Source organism: Python bivittatus, unplaced genomic scaffold (genome assembly GCF_059951505.1).
Source record: "Python bivittatus isolate LINGU-HERP-01145 unplaced genomic scaffold, Pbiv_v1 ctg000980_np1212, whole genome shotgun sequence".
NCBI lineage: Eukaryota > Metazoa > Chordata > Lepidosauria > Squamata > Pythonidae > Python > Python bivittatus.
In genome coordinates this window covers 14,709,116-14,724,148 of record NW_028277125.1, presented here as the reverse complement: position 1 = coordinate 14,724,148, position 15,033 = coordinate 14,709,116, and the positions used below count along the sequence as shown (strand labels likewise).

Genomic DNA, 15,033 nt, shown 5'->3' with positions numbered 1-15,033 from the left:
CTATATTTTACTGTAAATTATTAAGAATCTTTGGATTTTGTCAGTATATAAATGCAATGAATGAATGAATAAATAGAGTGCTGCTGGTCTACCAGATCTGGATTGAAAAAAAAGCAAAAGCAAAACCAGACAACCACTTCAAGGTAGCAAAAATATAGTTTCTGTATCTCTTTGCTGCCATCTAGCAGGCATTTGGGTTCTGGCAGCTCCAACTGGCAGTTTTACTGGAGACTGAACCTGGTACCTTCTGTGGTCTTTCACAGAGCTACAGTTACTGACTTCAAGGGAATTCGAAGCATGTCCTCAAGTGTTAATGTATCTGACCATTCAAATGCAGGAGACACCAGTGCCATGCTGGTAAAGAGTCCCTAACGCTGCCTGAGAGGTTTGCAGTACCACCGCAAATGTTTAAGCTATTTCCTGTTCCGAATTTTGCAAGTTAGCATGATCCTTTTTTAAATTTATTTTTACCTTTGGTGGAATGTCTTCTTCCTGTCGTAACCAAGAACTTCGATCAAACTTTTCAACACGAGGGGGGAGAGGAGGCTTTTCGGAAGTGGGGTCCGAGTTCTGCCTTGGCATCTCAGTGCGGTGAGAGGTCACCGTTAGAGCTTCCTGAAACCCAGCCATTCCCTTTGTGGGTTGTTCATGCAGTGACTGAGAGGCAGGCAAGGAAGGTCCTTGGGATTTCACACTGACCAGATGTGGAATCTACGCACCAAGTTAAAACAAAACCATCAGTATAAATTGGAAAAAAGTTATTAAAAAGAAATAGTAATGAAGCATGTTTTTTTTTAAAAAAATATTTGTTTCCCCAATTTTATTTTAGTTTTGTTTTTTCAATGAATTCGATTTAAAAAAAAATAAGATTCAGATCTTAAAATAGTAAGTGGATGAAGGTCAGGAAATGCCAAAGATGAGATTCCTTATTTGGCCTGAATTCTATTCCTCTAAGAATGTCCATTAGAACATAGTTTTTAGTTATATGATAATGTGTTATTTATGAAATGATATAAGAAAGTTATATATGAAATGTTTGTTTTGTTTGGCAGGTCTAGTATATCCAAAAACAAAGGAAACTTGGTTTTCCATAGATTATTGTTACTTCCACCAATTGGCTTGGTATGGCAGATCCTTGGGGCCCAGCTTCTTTATTTTAAAGAACGTTTCAAAAGAGGAGTGGCTGTTTTCAGGAGTTTCAGGTTCTGATGAGTTGTCAAAAAGTGTATTTACACTTTCTGCATTTACACTACTATAAAATTATAATGATTAGGAATCATGTATAGAGATTCATCTGCAAGGCTGGTGGCTCCTCATTTTGGTTGCACTGAGTTGCCAAAAGAGAAACGGGAAAAAAAAACTTTGTAATTGGTTTATCAGCTGCAAGAGAAAAATAAATAAAAGACTTGGTCTTTGACTGAAATAAGATTTGTTTGTTTGGAAATAAAGACTGTGAGTCTAAGTATAATTTGGACAGACACAGGCCATGTCCATACCCTGTACTAAGCCTTAGTTTGTCTGATCCATGATATACTCACAATACCAATATTGGTTGGGTTTATACAATACATTCCAATAAATCCTTACCAATCATAGTTAATAGTTCACACAAGAAGGAAAGCCCAAACCAAACAAAGCATATCGTAATTTAGTCTGCTATGTGCAGCTGCTTATTTCACACTTCCCCTAAGATACTTAAATTCTATGTCTTATTTTACTGGCAAGGGGGCTTGGACACTATGTACTTCCCTCCTTTAGTTTTAACACAAACACTCAAGTTCCATGTTGTAAATGACATATGCTGGAAAAAAAGGAAATGAAAAAAAAAGCAATTACATAAAAAACAAACAAACAAACAAACAAAAACCTTGGCCATTACTTTGTTTTACTTTAATTGGAGGAAAAGGTCACAAGTGAGCTGAAAGAATTGCCATCCTGGACCAAAGCAGCATTTTATATGTATCCTCTAACTTCTCTTTCATGGAAGCCACTGCTTGATGGTCCTATAAGCAAGCCGACTAATGTAGAAGCACAAGGTTTGTTGCACAATTGAAGGAGAAAAAGGGATGATCTGGAGTGGAGCTGGTGATGAATGGAACCATGGAAATGCAAAGACATGGTCTAGTATTATTCATTTCACTCATGTTGCCAGGAATCGAAGTAGGCAGCAAATCCAAGTTTGCTCTAGAGTAGATTCTCTGGGTATCCATCAAGTATGCTGATATCTCATATACTTTCCCTATGTCACATTCGATTCATAACTTATTTAAATATATATTATGCAAATATGTTTACATATATAATTCTGCGGAAGTTTGGAAAATGTGACAAACACATGCATGGCTTGGGCATCCCAGAATGGCTCTGCAGGGACTTTTCATTAGGCTGTTTTAAATAATAATGAAATCTATGTTATTTGAACAAGATATTCTGAATTCTTCATGCGTGCCACTGCCACTCCCAAAAGATAAAACACAATTCCACAACATTGTAACACTATTTAAATACCCCTCTTTATCCACGTTTCTGAGCATGTTTAGTTATGATTTGACCTTTGAGCCCTCTCCCAAAGAGCAAGGTTAAAAGCAGGTTGATACATCTTTCATTCCCCACACTATGGTTACCTCGGTGTGTGCTGACTGTCTCAATCGCAAGTGTGGAAGCACTGGTCCGTGGTCAAGATTTGACCCGCATAGCCTCCCTATCTTGCCTACAAGTTCCCCTTCCAGCCCATGATGATTTTCTCACTGTTGTTGCTTCTGGTCACTCACCCAGCCAAAGATTTCCATTGCCACTGCTTTTTCTATGGAAGGTCAAGGGAGACAAGCCCAGATGGCATATGCTGCCTCAAAAGCAGCTTCACGGATTCCATTTCTCCCCAGAAGAGTAAAGGATGCATCCTACTTCGCAGGAACCTTCTCAAGGAGCATTTTCAAGAACATCTCTTAGGTCTGAATGACTTCAAACAGCGAAGAGATTGCTACTATTCTACAAACTTTACTCATACGATGATTAAAAATCCCTCATTTAATTTTCATTATCCCTCCTTATACAGAAGACAATATAGTGATTGTGATGGTTAGGCTACATTTCTTTATTTCCCCCTCAGATAAGGGGAGGAGGAGGAAACAGTAAATGAGCAGTGAGACTGAATCAGTCTGTGACAAACTAGACGCAGAATCTGACTCTGTGTTGTCTCCGAAATGTTCATGCTTGTTAAACAGGGTAATTGCTTAGAGATGACATTACCTTTGATGAGAATAATCTGTCACATTCTTGTCTGAGCTGCGTCTGAGCAGCAAAGAACAGGGAGGCTGTACTGAGACACAATACCTGTGGATCCACCGATCGCAGCATGGGTGGTGTTCGAGCAGGCTGCACCCCGCTAATACTAAAGGACTCTGAGCGAGGCGGCAGGTTTGGATCAGAAATTCTGTTGGCCACCTTGTGAGGCATTGCTGGAGAACTTTGCCGGTTAAGCCTGGAACGTTCTTCAACCTGAGGTAACAGGAAAAGAAGCCATGAATTCAAGTTGTCTGAAGGTGCTGTCCGTAATACCCCTAGAACCTGTAGAGCCATTTTCTCAGTCTATATTTCCAATCAGCCATTTGAAACACAAAAAATAACCCAAGCTAATAATGAATTGTGGCTACTCCAGAGGACTTTCATATTAATAAACAGCATAATAAAATTAACTGTTTTTATTGTTCAGTTTATGAATTTTGTTCAAGTCCAGCTCCAGCTCCTGTCATATAAATAAATAAATAATCAATCAACTGAATGGCTAAATTTAAATAGTTTCCTAGTAATTAGCAAGGAGACTAAAGCATAGACAAAACAGACTGTAATTGAGTAAACAGTTGCCAACTGAAGATGACAAAAAGAAAAGGCCAAAAGAAATGCCTGAATGCATAGAGAAACAGGTTGTAGGACAGATTACCAACACCTTTTCTACCTTAATTTTTCCCTTACCCTGGCAGAAATAAATCCAAATCTATATGTATCCTCATATGAAAGTCCTTTTTAAAAAGGTAATATAACCAAGTATCTATTTTTATCACAGTTGGAGCCAAATGTATTTTGGGGGTATATTTAGCAGGCTATGATATATTTTAGATGTCGACTTTTAAAAATGGCTATACAGGTTTTGTACATTTTCCTACTTGCCTTGATAAAGCAGCCCTCCAGACCCTGCCCAAGCAGGCAGATGGCATTTATAGCTCTCCAGAAGATTATAAATCAGAAGCAAGAAAATTCATTTTTATGCCAGATTACACCAGCCATGATCATGGATTCCTGCCATTCACAAATTTTATCTTTTGAAAATCTCCTGCTCTGGATCTAGCAGCAGAAAGAAGAGCAAGTCCCACTGAAAGAGGAACAGGTAAGGAGAGATGCAAAGACAGAGCAGACTTGCCTGTCTCCCCTCCTTTCTGGATTTTGTGATCCCAAGGACTTTACAGAGATGGGACTGCATATGTAGCATTATGAAACCAACAAGCAACTTACTGGACACAGATCCAACCCAGCTTTTGGTTTCAAAAAAAGCAAGTTCAGCAGTAAGAGCGCAAGGCCAGAAGATAATATCCAGCCCAAGAAGGTTAGAAAGCAGATTCCCAAACTTTGCATCAAGGCACACTGAAACATGGCCAGTGTGCCAAGATAAAAGAACATTAAAGACTGCTGCAAGCTCAAAGCACTTGTCCTCAAAAGAGGCTACCTACTGAATCTCTGTATGATTTTTGGTTCTAGCCATGCCTCCTATCAATCAGACTGTGCTGACCATCCAATTGTTCTGGTATAATACATGGACCACAGGAAGTTGCTAAATACTGAGTTACAGCACTGGTCCATCTACTTCAGAATTATCTAAACTGACTGGCAGGAGCTCGTCAGGTTTTGGTGGGAGTCTTTCCCCAACCCTACCTAGAGAACTCTGTATGCCTCTGAGCTATGAAGGAATACATCCAAATGACTGAGCTTAGAGGGGGCATGTCCTGAATAGAGATTTACACAGAAATGCAAAAGGATGTCTTTATACATTTTAAAAGTAAGTCTCCAGTGGTAAAGCTTTGGGAAATACTAGTTAGAGACTGTAGAATCCTTGGATTACCACTTGTGTTCCAATAGGAGTTTGATCTCTTCTGAGGCCATGAGCAACAAAGCAAATATTACAATGCTTTAAGCAAGAAATGTCAATGATACACTTTTCTTAAAAAATTAACAGAGCCAGAATCCAATGGGATAACTTGATTAAAAGAATTATGCCAACAATATCATGAAAATAAACTATTTCAGACAAAATGTAATCCCAGATTTGAATCAAATACAAATAATCATCAACAAATCTTTAATTTCTAGAATGCCTGCATTTTTAAAATTTGTTGTAACACACCCTTACCATCACCAATGGATGCTTACCAACCTTCAGTGGTGCTCTTAATCTGACAATGCTACAAAAAAGGTTTACAAAATTGTAAAACAAGGACTAGATAATCTGTTTTAGATAGGACAATGATATTTGGTTATCCTTAGGATGCCAAATGCAAGACAGAATGATGGTGAGCTGTTTGCTTCTTGCAAATGCTTAGTTGTCTCTGTTATACTGACGGGAGTGGTGGAAGAACCCTTCTTTGAAAAAAAAAAAATACATGGGCAAAGCGGGAATGGATCTTCTTTCCGGAAACTCATTTCCCCTTTCTGTGAAATGGCACTGAACTTCAAAGAATAGCTAAAAAAAAGGGTAGAAAGAGGAGAGGAGTGAAAATGGACAAAGCAAGAAGAGATTGCCTGTAGTGTCCTATATCAAAATGAACTCTGGCTCCCTCTCTTTTTTTTAAAAAACCCCACAACTTCATTCCTTTGCAAAAGGTTGAACAACAACCTTGACAGTTCCATCCTTCCCCTCTCCCCACCCCCTTTAATCCTGAACACATAGTCCTAATGAGTGGAAATAAATTACTTATTTTTACAAATAATAAAATATTGTATCTGTATGTAGTTGGCATGGCTTTATACTACAATATATGAGCCAACAAATAGCTCCAAATTTTGTTTGATCCTATGACAATTATATTTGCTTGTTTGTTTTTAACTCCATTTCTTGTTTGCCATCCTCCAAATGACCATGAAGCAGTTGACTGAGCTGCCAAAATATTCAAGCCCACAGAGTGTATCCTCCAGTCCCTGAGGAAATAAAGGAGTACATTCTGGGATCCTATCCAATTGTTACATATTGGGCTGAACCATCCCTGGCAGGAAATTAAGACAGAACATCAAGATTAAAATAACCCATGAACTAAGATGTCGTCACCAAACCTTCAAGCACTTTGTTATTAACAGGCTTGATGTGGAAGAGCGCTCTGCATAATTAAATCAGCTTTCAAACAGGCAATATTTATGATAAAAGAAGCGAGACCTGCCTTGAAGGTGTTTTCCTCCTACATGACTTAATAAAGGGAACTGGGGTTAGAGAAAATCCCTACATTGCTTTATTCAAACAGAATGTTGCTGTATCTCGTTTCTTTGAGAAATCCACTCTAAATAGATTTTCTTGGATTATTTTAGGCTAAATCTGTGATCTCCTTACAATTCCCAAATATGTTCACAAGAAAATTGGAGAACAGGAAAATAAATGGCAACACTTCTTGAGAATAAAGGCATATCTTCATGAACTCTGTGAATACTGGGTTGCCACCCACCTAGTGACAAATTCTGCATGCCTCTGAGGAATTTTAAAGAAAATGCTATTATTTATGCCTAGGCCAAAGATGATCAAACCAGAACCTGTCTCATTCTTCTGCCCAAGCCAACTATCAGCCAAATACTTGTTCAGGCTGTACAGAAAATCTGAGGAGAGGCAAGCTATTTTTAAGTATGAGATCCACTTACACAGTTTTACCTATTAACATTCCACTTTTAATAGCATTTCAGTTATACAAGGCAGTAGACACCTGGGACTCCAGTTCTGAAGATCTGATTCACAACCAACTCACTGGTCTGAGTGCAGATTTGATTTCAGTCCCTCAGAGCCTTATACTGACCTAAGTACATCTGAAACAAATGGGTTTAAGATAGGTTTTATGACACACATTTCTTTCTCTAGCACTTTACTTATTTGTCAAAGCTTTCACTGTTGTTTATAAACTTTAGTAAACAATTGAACAAACCACACTTTGGAGTAAAAACAGTTTAACCTTTATTTAAGTTGGGATCAATCACAGCAGCAATGGGGATATAAACAGAAGTTCCCCAACTCTTCCACCGCCACCAGTTGTTAAAAAGGGAAAGCATTTTACAATGTGAATTCAAAGTAAACTTATGCAGTCTCTTTTATTAGCATTTTCAACCAATATTTTAAAAGATGCACTTGATTCTTCGTCTAATCAGATTCAAGCATGCATGGAATATTAAGCAGCCCACCCCCTTAGACGATCATGGCCACAAAAATATTTCTTCATTCAAGGAATGAAAGAACTTAGGAGGAAATGCCTCTTCTTTTTGGAGACACCAGAGAAAAGAAAGATGCCAGAAGCAGCCAGATGTGAAGCATTTCAGATTACAAACAACAAAAGGTTCACATTTTCACATCCTCCCACGGCAACAGCTAATTCAAGTCCTAACTGGTGTTTGATGAGCATAAGAATATTTTTGGGGTATATGCATTCCTTTGCTTATGGAAGTGATGTACATAAAAGGATGTGACATCTTGAAAACTGCTGTTTAATGTAGACTGATTTATGTTTACCTCCTTTGATTACATTTTGGAGATAAAGTAATGCATATGAAATTACTCTCAGCTATTACTTTTTCCAGCAGAATCAAAAAAGGCACAACCAGTTGAGAGCAGCCATCCTTCCAACGCACCCCCGATTTTCTAGGTTGCCTGTGGCCCTTTTCTGCTCTTCTGCAACAGATCCCTTCCCTTGCAGAAGGGTTTTAAAACAACAAGACACAGAAGGTGCCTTTGAAAACGGGCAAGGCTCACTGGGCTTCTCTTGCTTCATCAAAGCAAAGCAAAGCAAAGCAAAGCAAAGCAAGAGATTTTTGTTTTAGTTTGTTTTGGTATTCAGAGCATATGAATTTGAACAGCAAAAGATATTAGTTGCATTATCATTTTTTGTGGAAGGTATCTTCAAAATTCTTAGTCATCTACCATCCTAACCTTCCATCAGGAAAGGAAATGAGAGATAGACAGACAGATAGCAGGAAAGGGAAAGCGACCCTTTGAGCTTCACGTTCAGTGCTCCACAAAACCTTCAACAGTCTGAAATACTCAAAATGCCCACTTGAGTTTAGGGCAAATATCAGGCTGATAACTCAGAACTATTTCTTACTACTGGAATTAAAGCTGATTTTTAAAAATTATTATTATATCTGGCTCCTTCAGGCTAAAATTTAAAGGTCTAGTCCTAAAGATTCATAAAAAATTCTGAAAGTCCATCAGTAGTTTGACATAATGAGACTTAAAAACAATTGGACTTTTACATTTAAGCACTTTACATAAAATATCTTCAGTATGGGCTGTAACACCTGTACTCAAAGCAAAAGAGCAATAAAGAACAAAAATATATGAGTTTGCTTATGGAAAATTTGACTGAAAATGCCACCTCATGTGAGTGTTAAATTCTATAACAAGTATTTATATTCTTCATAAAGATTAGAAATGTGTGTCTGTATTCAAAGAAGACGGATGGTCTTGCAATAATTGGGATCTGTAAGTGTGTGTGCTTGTTTTCAAGTAAATTAATAACATTATTTTGAAAAGAAATATTGATAATATTAAGAAAATGCCAAGTATTGCATTTGTATTGGTCACTGACTGTAATAAAGCATTAATTAATTAATTATTGTATTGTACTGATGTCACATGATAGGAGAGAAAGTTAGCACTCTCTCTAAAATGGATGGAAGTTGTTTATACTTTCAATCATTCATTCTATATTCTGCCTTTTTACTCAGAAAGCAGTCGAGGTAGCTCAGTTGGAGAGAGACCCAAGTGCAGTGGTAGATTATAACATGGAAGATCTCAGAGGAATCTGGTAATCTCTAGCTAAAATAGTTATGTAGCAGCTGGTGGGAGACTATGGACAGTTGTAAGATAATGCAATAATACAAGATAAAATTATCTATGAAGCACTTGGTTGACCTCGGCTGATTTAGAAAGTGAAAGATGCTCTGACGTCTTTGAATTTGATTGGGGACCATTTGTAAAATCCAGGGTGGAAGTTGGGAAATAAAACAGGAAATCCTGGAATGGCAAACCACTTTGCAATGGCACATTGCAATGGCAAACCACTTTCTTATCACATCAAGAAAACTGTATGGATGTGTTCATGCAAGTCACTAGAAGCTGAGCTTGCTCGATTACAAGATAAGACTTTGGCCTGAGACCCTGGAGAGTTGCAAGTACCATTGTAACAAAAAATAACTTATCTCATTGAGCAACATAATGTTTTAAAAATACAAAATCTTACAAAGAGGGAAAAGGAAGTTATTCCTTCTTTTTAATTCCTCCCCTAATTTGCACCATATGTATATTTTTCCTTGGGAACACCTAAATACAATCCTGACAAGGAAAATTTTGCTAATGTATTCCATGTTCTTCCAAAAAGAGAGAAAACATCTGTTAGATTTTTACATTTAAATGTAATGGAAAACAGCAGACTAAGAATGAATAATTTCAAGGTCCTTTCAAAACAAGGAACAGAATGTAGCTATGATACTCAACTGTTGAGTATTAAGGAAAGATTGCCAAGAGTATTTGATCATGTTTCATTAGAAACAGGACCAAATAAGAATGAATGGAACAATGGAATGCTGATATCAAATTAAATGAGCTGATTAATTGAGTTTTAGCCAGATGATGAGATAAATGAGATAAATATATAACATGTGAAATCAAATTCATTTTTAGATAATGCACTTACGCACTGCAGCAGATATCATGTTAGAGGAGACAAGAGCTGAAATATCTCTTATAACAACAGCTCCTGTTCATAGTTTTGTAACAGCTTATGTTACAAATATCCAAATGGCTTGTTTAAATGATAGCAGCTCAAAGCAAAATAATAACCAAATCTCTTGCTTGATGCTATTTGTTTCAGACATGCTATAAGCCCTTGATAAACCCTAGTTACAGAATGGGAAAAACATTGTAGCTTATTGGCAATAGTAGGAGAATTTACCCACTGGAAGTATATTGCAGGTTAGGTGTGCTAGATGATAGAGCCATATAATTGTCCACAGGCAAACCTAATGACCGTTTCTTATTAGGTATTTGTGGAGAAGGTTTGGAAGAAAAACAGGAAGAGTTAGAAAATGAGCCCAGATTCACCTGCATAGTGGTACCAAAGGAATTACCAGAGGATGCTTCAGAAGGCCAAACCAGGTCAGAGTTAGAAGAAACTGAAAGGGCATTTAAAGATACTGAGCGAGAAGAGGAAGATAAGGGTGTCATTCTGGATACATTCAACTGAGAAATTTGTGGAGAAAGATCCAGGGAAGGAACAAAAAGTTGCTCTGTACTTTGTCCTATTATTTTCCTCTGCATCTGTGCATGATGGTTCCCAACAGAAAGATTATGTTCAAAGACACTCTCCAAAGATGCATGGTGTTTCTTCTGATCATTTTGTATCTTCTGATACCTCAAGACACAAGCTGGGCTAGAAGCACTTAAATCTAGATGATCATGCATTTTCAAGACATTCAAGGATGGAACACTCCTTGAAGGAGAAATAACACCTGGGTATAAATGTGAAGGATGGTATTTCCTTCCCTTGTCTCCACTGTGCTCTTGGAAGTTCATTTTGATTTTATAGGGAGGCAATGGTGGCTTACTTCTTTCTGGAAGATGAGGAGAAGACACTGACCTGACCTCCAATGATGTCTGCCTATCAGGGCTGCACCCTTGTGATCGAGATCCATTGAAGCACTTCACATTGCTATTCTTTTTCCTTTGGTCTGGAAAACCAAACCTAGTTTCTGAGTTTATCAAAATGGGTCTTTTCTTTGGATCTTCTTGAGGACTTGGCATGGAAATTGTAATGACAGGCAACAGTGGTACTTCTCTAGTAGAAGCCAACATGTCCTCTCCTTTATGATTTAATCCTTGCTGATCTTGTAGGTTTTTCTTACCATGCAGTTTGAAAATGTTAGGATAAAGCTTAGAGTTGGATTGCAGAACTGTGTCTTTGTGAATAAGAAAGGGCACCAGGTGTTTGGAAATGGAACTATGGTTCTGTTTAGCTGGAATGACAGGCGGGTTATTAAAAGTTCGTTGCTGTACCTGGGGAAGTAGGATTACAGAAATTAAACTATTAAAACACACATTTTAATGAATCTCATAGATAACATGCAATTGCTCAATGTCCTGTACTGTGCTCAAGTAACAAGAGAAGAAAACTTGGAAAACTAATTGTTGATTCAGAAATTCAAGGAAACTAGATGCCCTAACTCATAAACAAGCAAACAACAATGTGCATATACCCCTTAGCACAGAAAATGCGCTAAGAGCCTTAATAGACCAGGCCAAAGCCCCATTTCTATAAGTTTGTGAACTTCTTGGAAGTCACAGAGAGAATGTTAAATAAATGACTTTCCTTATGGTGACTGGTATTCATTGGGTCCCTCTGAATGTGGAAATTCCATCGATTTTTAGTGAAGATACCCTTCATGAAATGGCTTGCTTATAAAACCATATGAACCAACACTCTCTAAGCAGGTAGAAGCACATATCTGACCTTGTTGCTACTTGGAAGGTAAGCAGATTTAGGCAGGTGATTACTTAGATGAGATAACTGTACAGAATACCATAAGTTTAGAAAAAAGCAACATGGAAGAAGGCAATGACAAACCAATTCCACTTCGTGGCCCAGAAAGCTATTCAGATGTATCCAAGAAATAACAGGAACTGTACTCAACTTAGAGATTTTATTTTAACCCAACAAACCACACTTTGTAGCAAGTACGTTTGCGCAGTGTATAGTTAGAAACCTGAGTACGGCAATCTAATATTTAGAGGGTCAGGGAAAGGCTGCTCCAAGCCATTCATATTGTTTAAATGTAGACTAGAAGATATGTATATATTTGAAGTTATCTTAGCACTGTTTAAAATGGATGCAGTGAGCAGCATCCCTGAAATCACTGGTAACAGATAATAGAGCCACAATCCCCTGATGCCTGCATTTCCTTAAATCCTTATTACTGTATGTGGATCCTATGCAGAAATAGTTGAACAGAAATTGTTGCAAAAGTAATCACTATTATAAAGTTTCATTATATGATCTGACCTTTAGAATAAATTACAATTATGCACTTAAGTAAATATAGAATAGCCTTTTCAAAAACCTGATTAAAAGCATTGCCATCAAATATGTTACACAGTAGATTTCAAAAGATTCCCATCTCTCAAAGGTATTGCCCTTATAATGATATTGACCTTGATACTGTGGATCATATTTTATTGCACTGTGAATTTTACACGAGTTTTCAACAGGATATTAGCTGGCCTATGTTAAAATCAAGACCAGGAATAGGTATTTACAAATGAGTTAAATTTTGCTCAGATAAAAATCCTAAAATTACAATAGCAACAGCCAAATTTTAACTATGGTTATAGAAACAAGATCTTTATTAATAAATTAAGATGTTTGAGTTTTAAATGATTTTTGTAATATCTATTGATTTATTTTATTTGATAAACTGTTTATTGTATGCCAAAGGTTTTAAATTACATCTGTACTTTGTTATTCAAGTTTTTTGGCTGTAAATAACAACAACAATAATTTTATATGGAGCTATTTTATCTGAGGTCTCGCTATTATAACCTTACTTAAGGATGCAAGACTGACTAAAATGTTGCACAAGCTTTTTAAAAATTATTTTAGCAGAGTGTGAGCATTCTTCCCTCTTTAAAATATTTCCCAAATTCTCCTGCAAAGCATGAACTTGACTACTATAGCAGTTGCTTTATCTGAATGAATCCATTTCATTGAGCAAATGAATCTCCATTACATAGAGCAATGAATGTTTCCAATAAGAATGAGTAAAGTTTTCTATTTTGCAGTAAAATTCTCTCTTTTCATTCTTTTTCCACTAAACCTGGAGGGTGATCAAATTCTACTAGATGGATCAAGAAGAGAGCCTGGAAAATCACTCTGATTTTGCTGCAATCCAGGGAAACAAACAATACAGGAAGAGGTTTTTGGAAATTCTCCAGAGCTGTTACAATGAATTCCTAAAACCACAAATGTGACTTGGGGAGATGAGGCCAATTAAAGCTGTGATCTCCAGGAACTCCGTGTATTATAAAGGCATTTACATTCCAGCTTTTCCTTTGAGAGCTCAAGATGATATACATGGAGGCCTTCCTTCATTTTATGCTTGTAGAGTAGGCTGGGTTGAGAGAAAGTGGCTCACCTAAAGTCACACAGCAATCTCAATGTTCAAGTGGGGACTCAGAGCTGGGTCTTCCCATCTAGGTCTTACGTCTTAACCATCATAATGAAATGCCCTGTAACAGTCACTCAGTAAAACAGGAGTTATTAAGAGACCAGCAGCTTTTCAAAGTGGTAGCAATTACTGTGCCCCAGTGGTATCTAACATCTGCTTTTGAATGGGCAATCTTTTCTTTCAGAGGAAGTGTATTATGTGAATATAACAGCTTCTTATTCAGTAGCTGGCACCGCTATAATAATTGCAATAGAGATGGGAGCAGGTTCTTCCTCTGACCTCACTTCCAGCAGGAATCAGGCTTAAAAAAACTGGGACTGAATCTTAAAAATTCATTCTGTTGTTTGGGCATCCCCACATCCTTGTCTCTTACTAACAAGGTTAACCAAGATGCAGCTACCAAGAAAATTACATGCATCAAAGAGGTGATTCAGTCCAGAAGTGCAATGGACAATTAAATGATCAAATAGGTAATGGATTTTTTAAAAATGTTGGCACAACAGCCAATGCTTGCTGTATGAGATGATACACTGGGCAGCTACTTAATATGAAACAGCTAATGGCTTTTTCATTGTCCTGAGAGATCTTTAAATTTTCTCTGAAAATTTGCTTGCTTATAATTTATCTTTTGCAAAAATATGTACTTTCATGGAAGGATAAGATATTCTGAGTATACACTCGCAGCACTCTCCTACATGGCAATTATGAGATTGACTAACTCCTAACCAATGCTTTCACATCAATGTAATCATATATTACTTCTGCAATGCGCTGAGGTTTGCACTATGTATGCAAAATTCTTTTGCACATGATTTGATGTGGAAAGTATTCCCTGAATGTATATGTTTGAAAATCATTTGAGGGGAGAACAATGGGTACATTTTCATGTGGTTTTCAAAACAAAATGTCTGCAGTACAATATATGGGAAAAGCTAGGATGAAAACAGTGCAGATTTCTGGTCAGTGGTACTATGCAAAAAATTATATTCTAATTTCACTTGCATGCATATGCACACATATCCCTCAATTACTCATTAGATGAGTTGGGAACAGTATTTATCTGCTCTTGTGTTAGACTCTGTGGAAAATTGATACAGCTGTGCATTACCTTTGAATACTAACTTAAAACATGTATAAACTGCGAGAGAGATTTTTTTTTAATATAATATCTCTAGATATAGGTAACATAAGTCTATGCATGATTAAGCAGGCTATTAAAAATGCTCTGCAACAGTAATTTTTCCTGAGCTATCAAAAGGCTGCACTAGCAACAACAGCCAATGTTAGGCACAAAGATTTATCAGCTGGTACCGCACATGGAGACTTTCTTTTTTAAAAGGAGCATTTATCCATACCAGCATTTTCCAGCCTGGGACCCTATAATACCTTTAAAAAATATGTCTGTCTGTCTGTCTGTCTGTGTGTTTCATAGTCTTTCTACAAAAACAGAATATTTCTATTAGGTATCAAATATTGTTCAATTTTATTTTTCAAGTTGTAATCAATACTTACGATAGGACAGATCTCTTCCCTTGAACAGTGAAAATACTCAGTTTTTAAAATCCTGGCCATCAACACTGT

The 15,033-nt window shown here is 37.1% G+C and overlaps 1 protein-coding gene and 1 non-coding gene across 14 annotated transcripts in view; one reads left to right on the top strand and one right to left on the bottom strand.

Annotated features, from left to right (window-relative positions):
* Nucleotides 1-15,033, bottom strand: part of TNIK (TRAF2 and NCK interacting kinase) — a 298,380-nt gene that overhangs the window by 46,580 nt on the left and 236,767 nt on the right. For 12 of the 13 annotated variants that reach the window (XR_015794405.1, XM_088132086.1, XM_025172923.2 and 9 more), the window contains 2 exons: nt 3,334-3,498; nt 472-711 (listed from right to left, as the gene is read on the bottom strand). Coding sequence is in view for 12 of the 13 variants with exons in the window: in XM_088132086.1 (XP_087988212.1) it covers nt 472-711; nt 3,334-3,498 (405 nt within the window). In the remaining variant the exon portion in view is untranslated. The remainder of the gene's footprint in view (nt 1-471; nt 712-3,333; nt 3,499-15,033) is intronic. The other variant, XM_025172943.2, reaches the window with a different exon arrangement.
* On the top strand, nt 8,863-8,955 carry LOC112541838 (U6atac minor spliceosomal RNA). The gene has a single exon (XR_003085772.1). It is a non-coding gene; the product is annotated as a U6atac minor spliceosomal RNA (small nuclear RNA).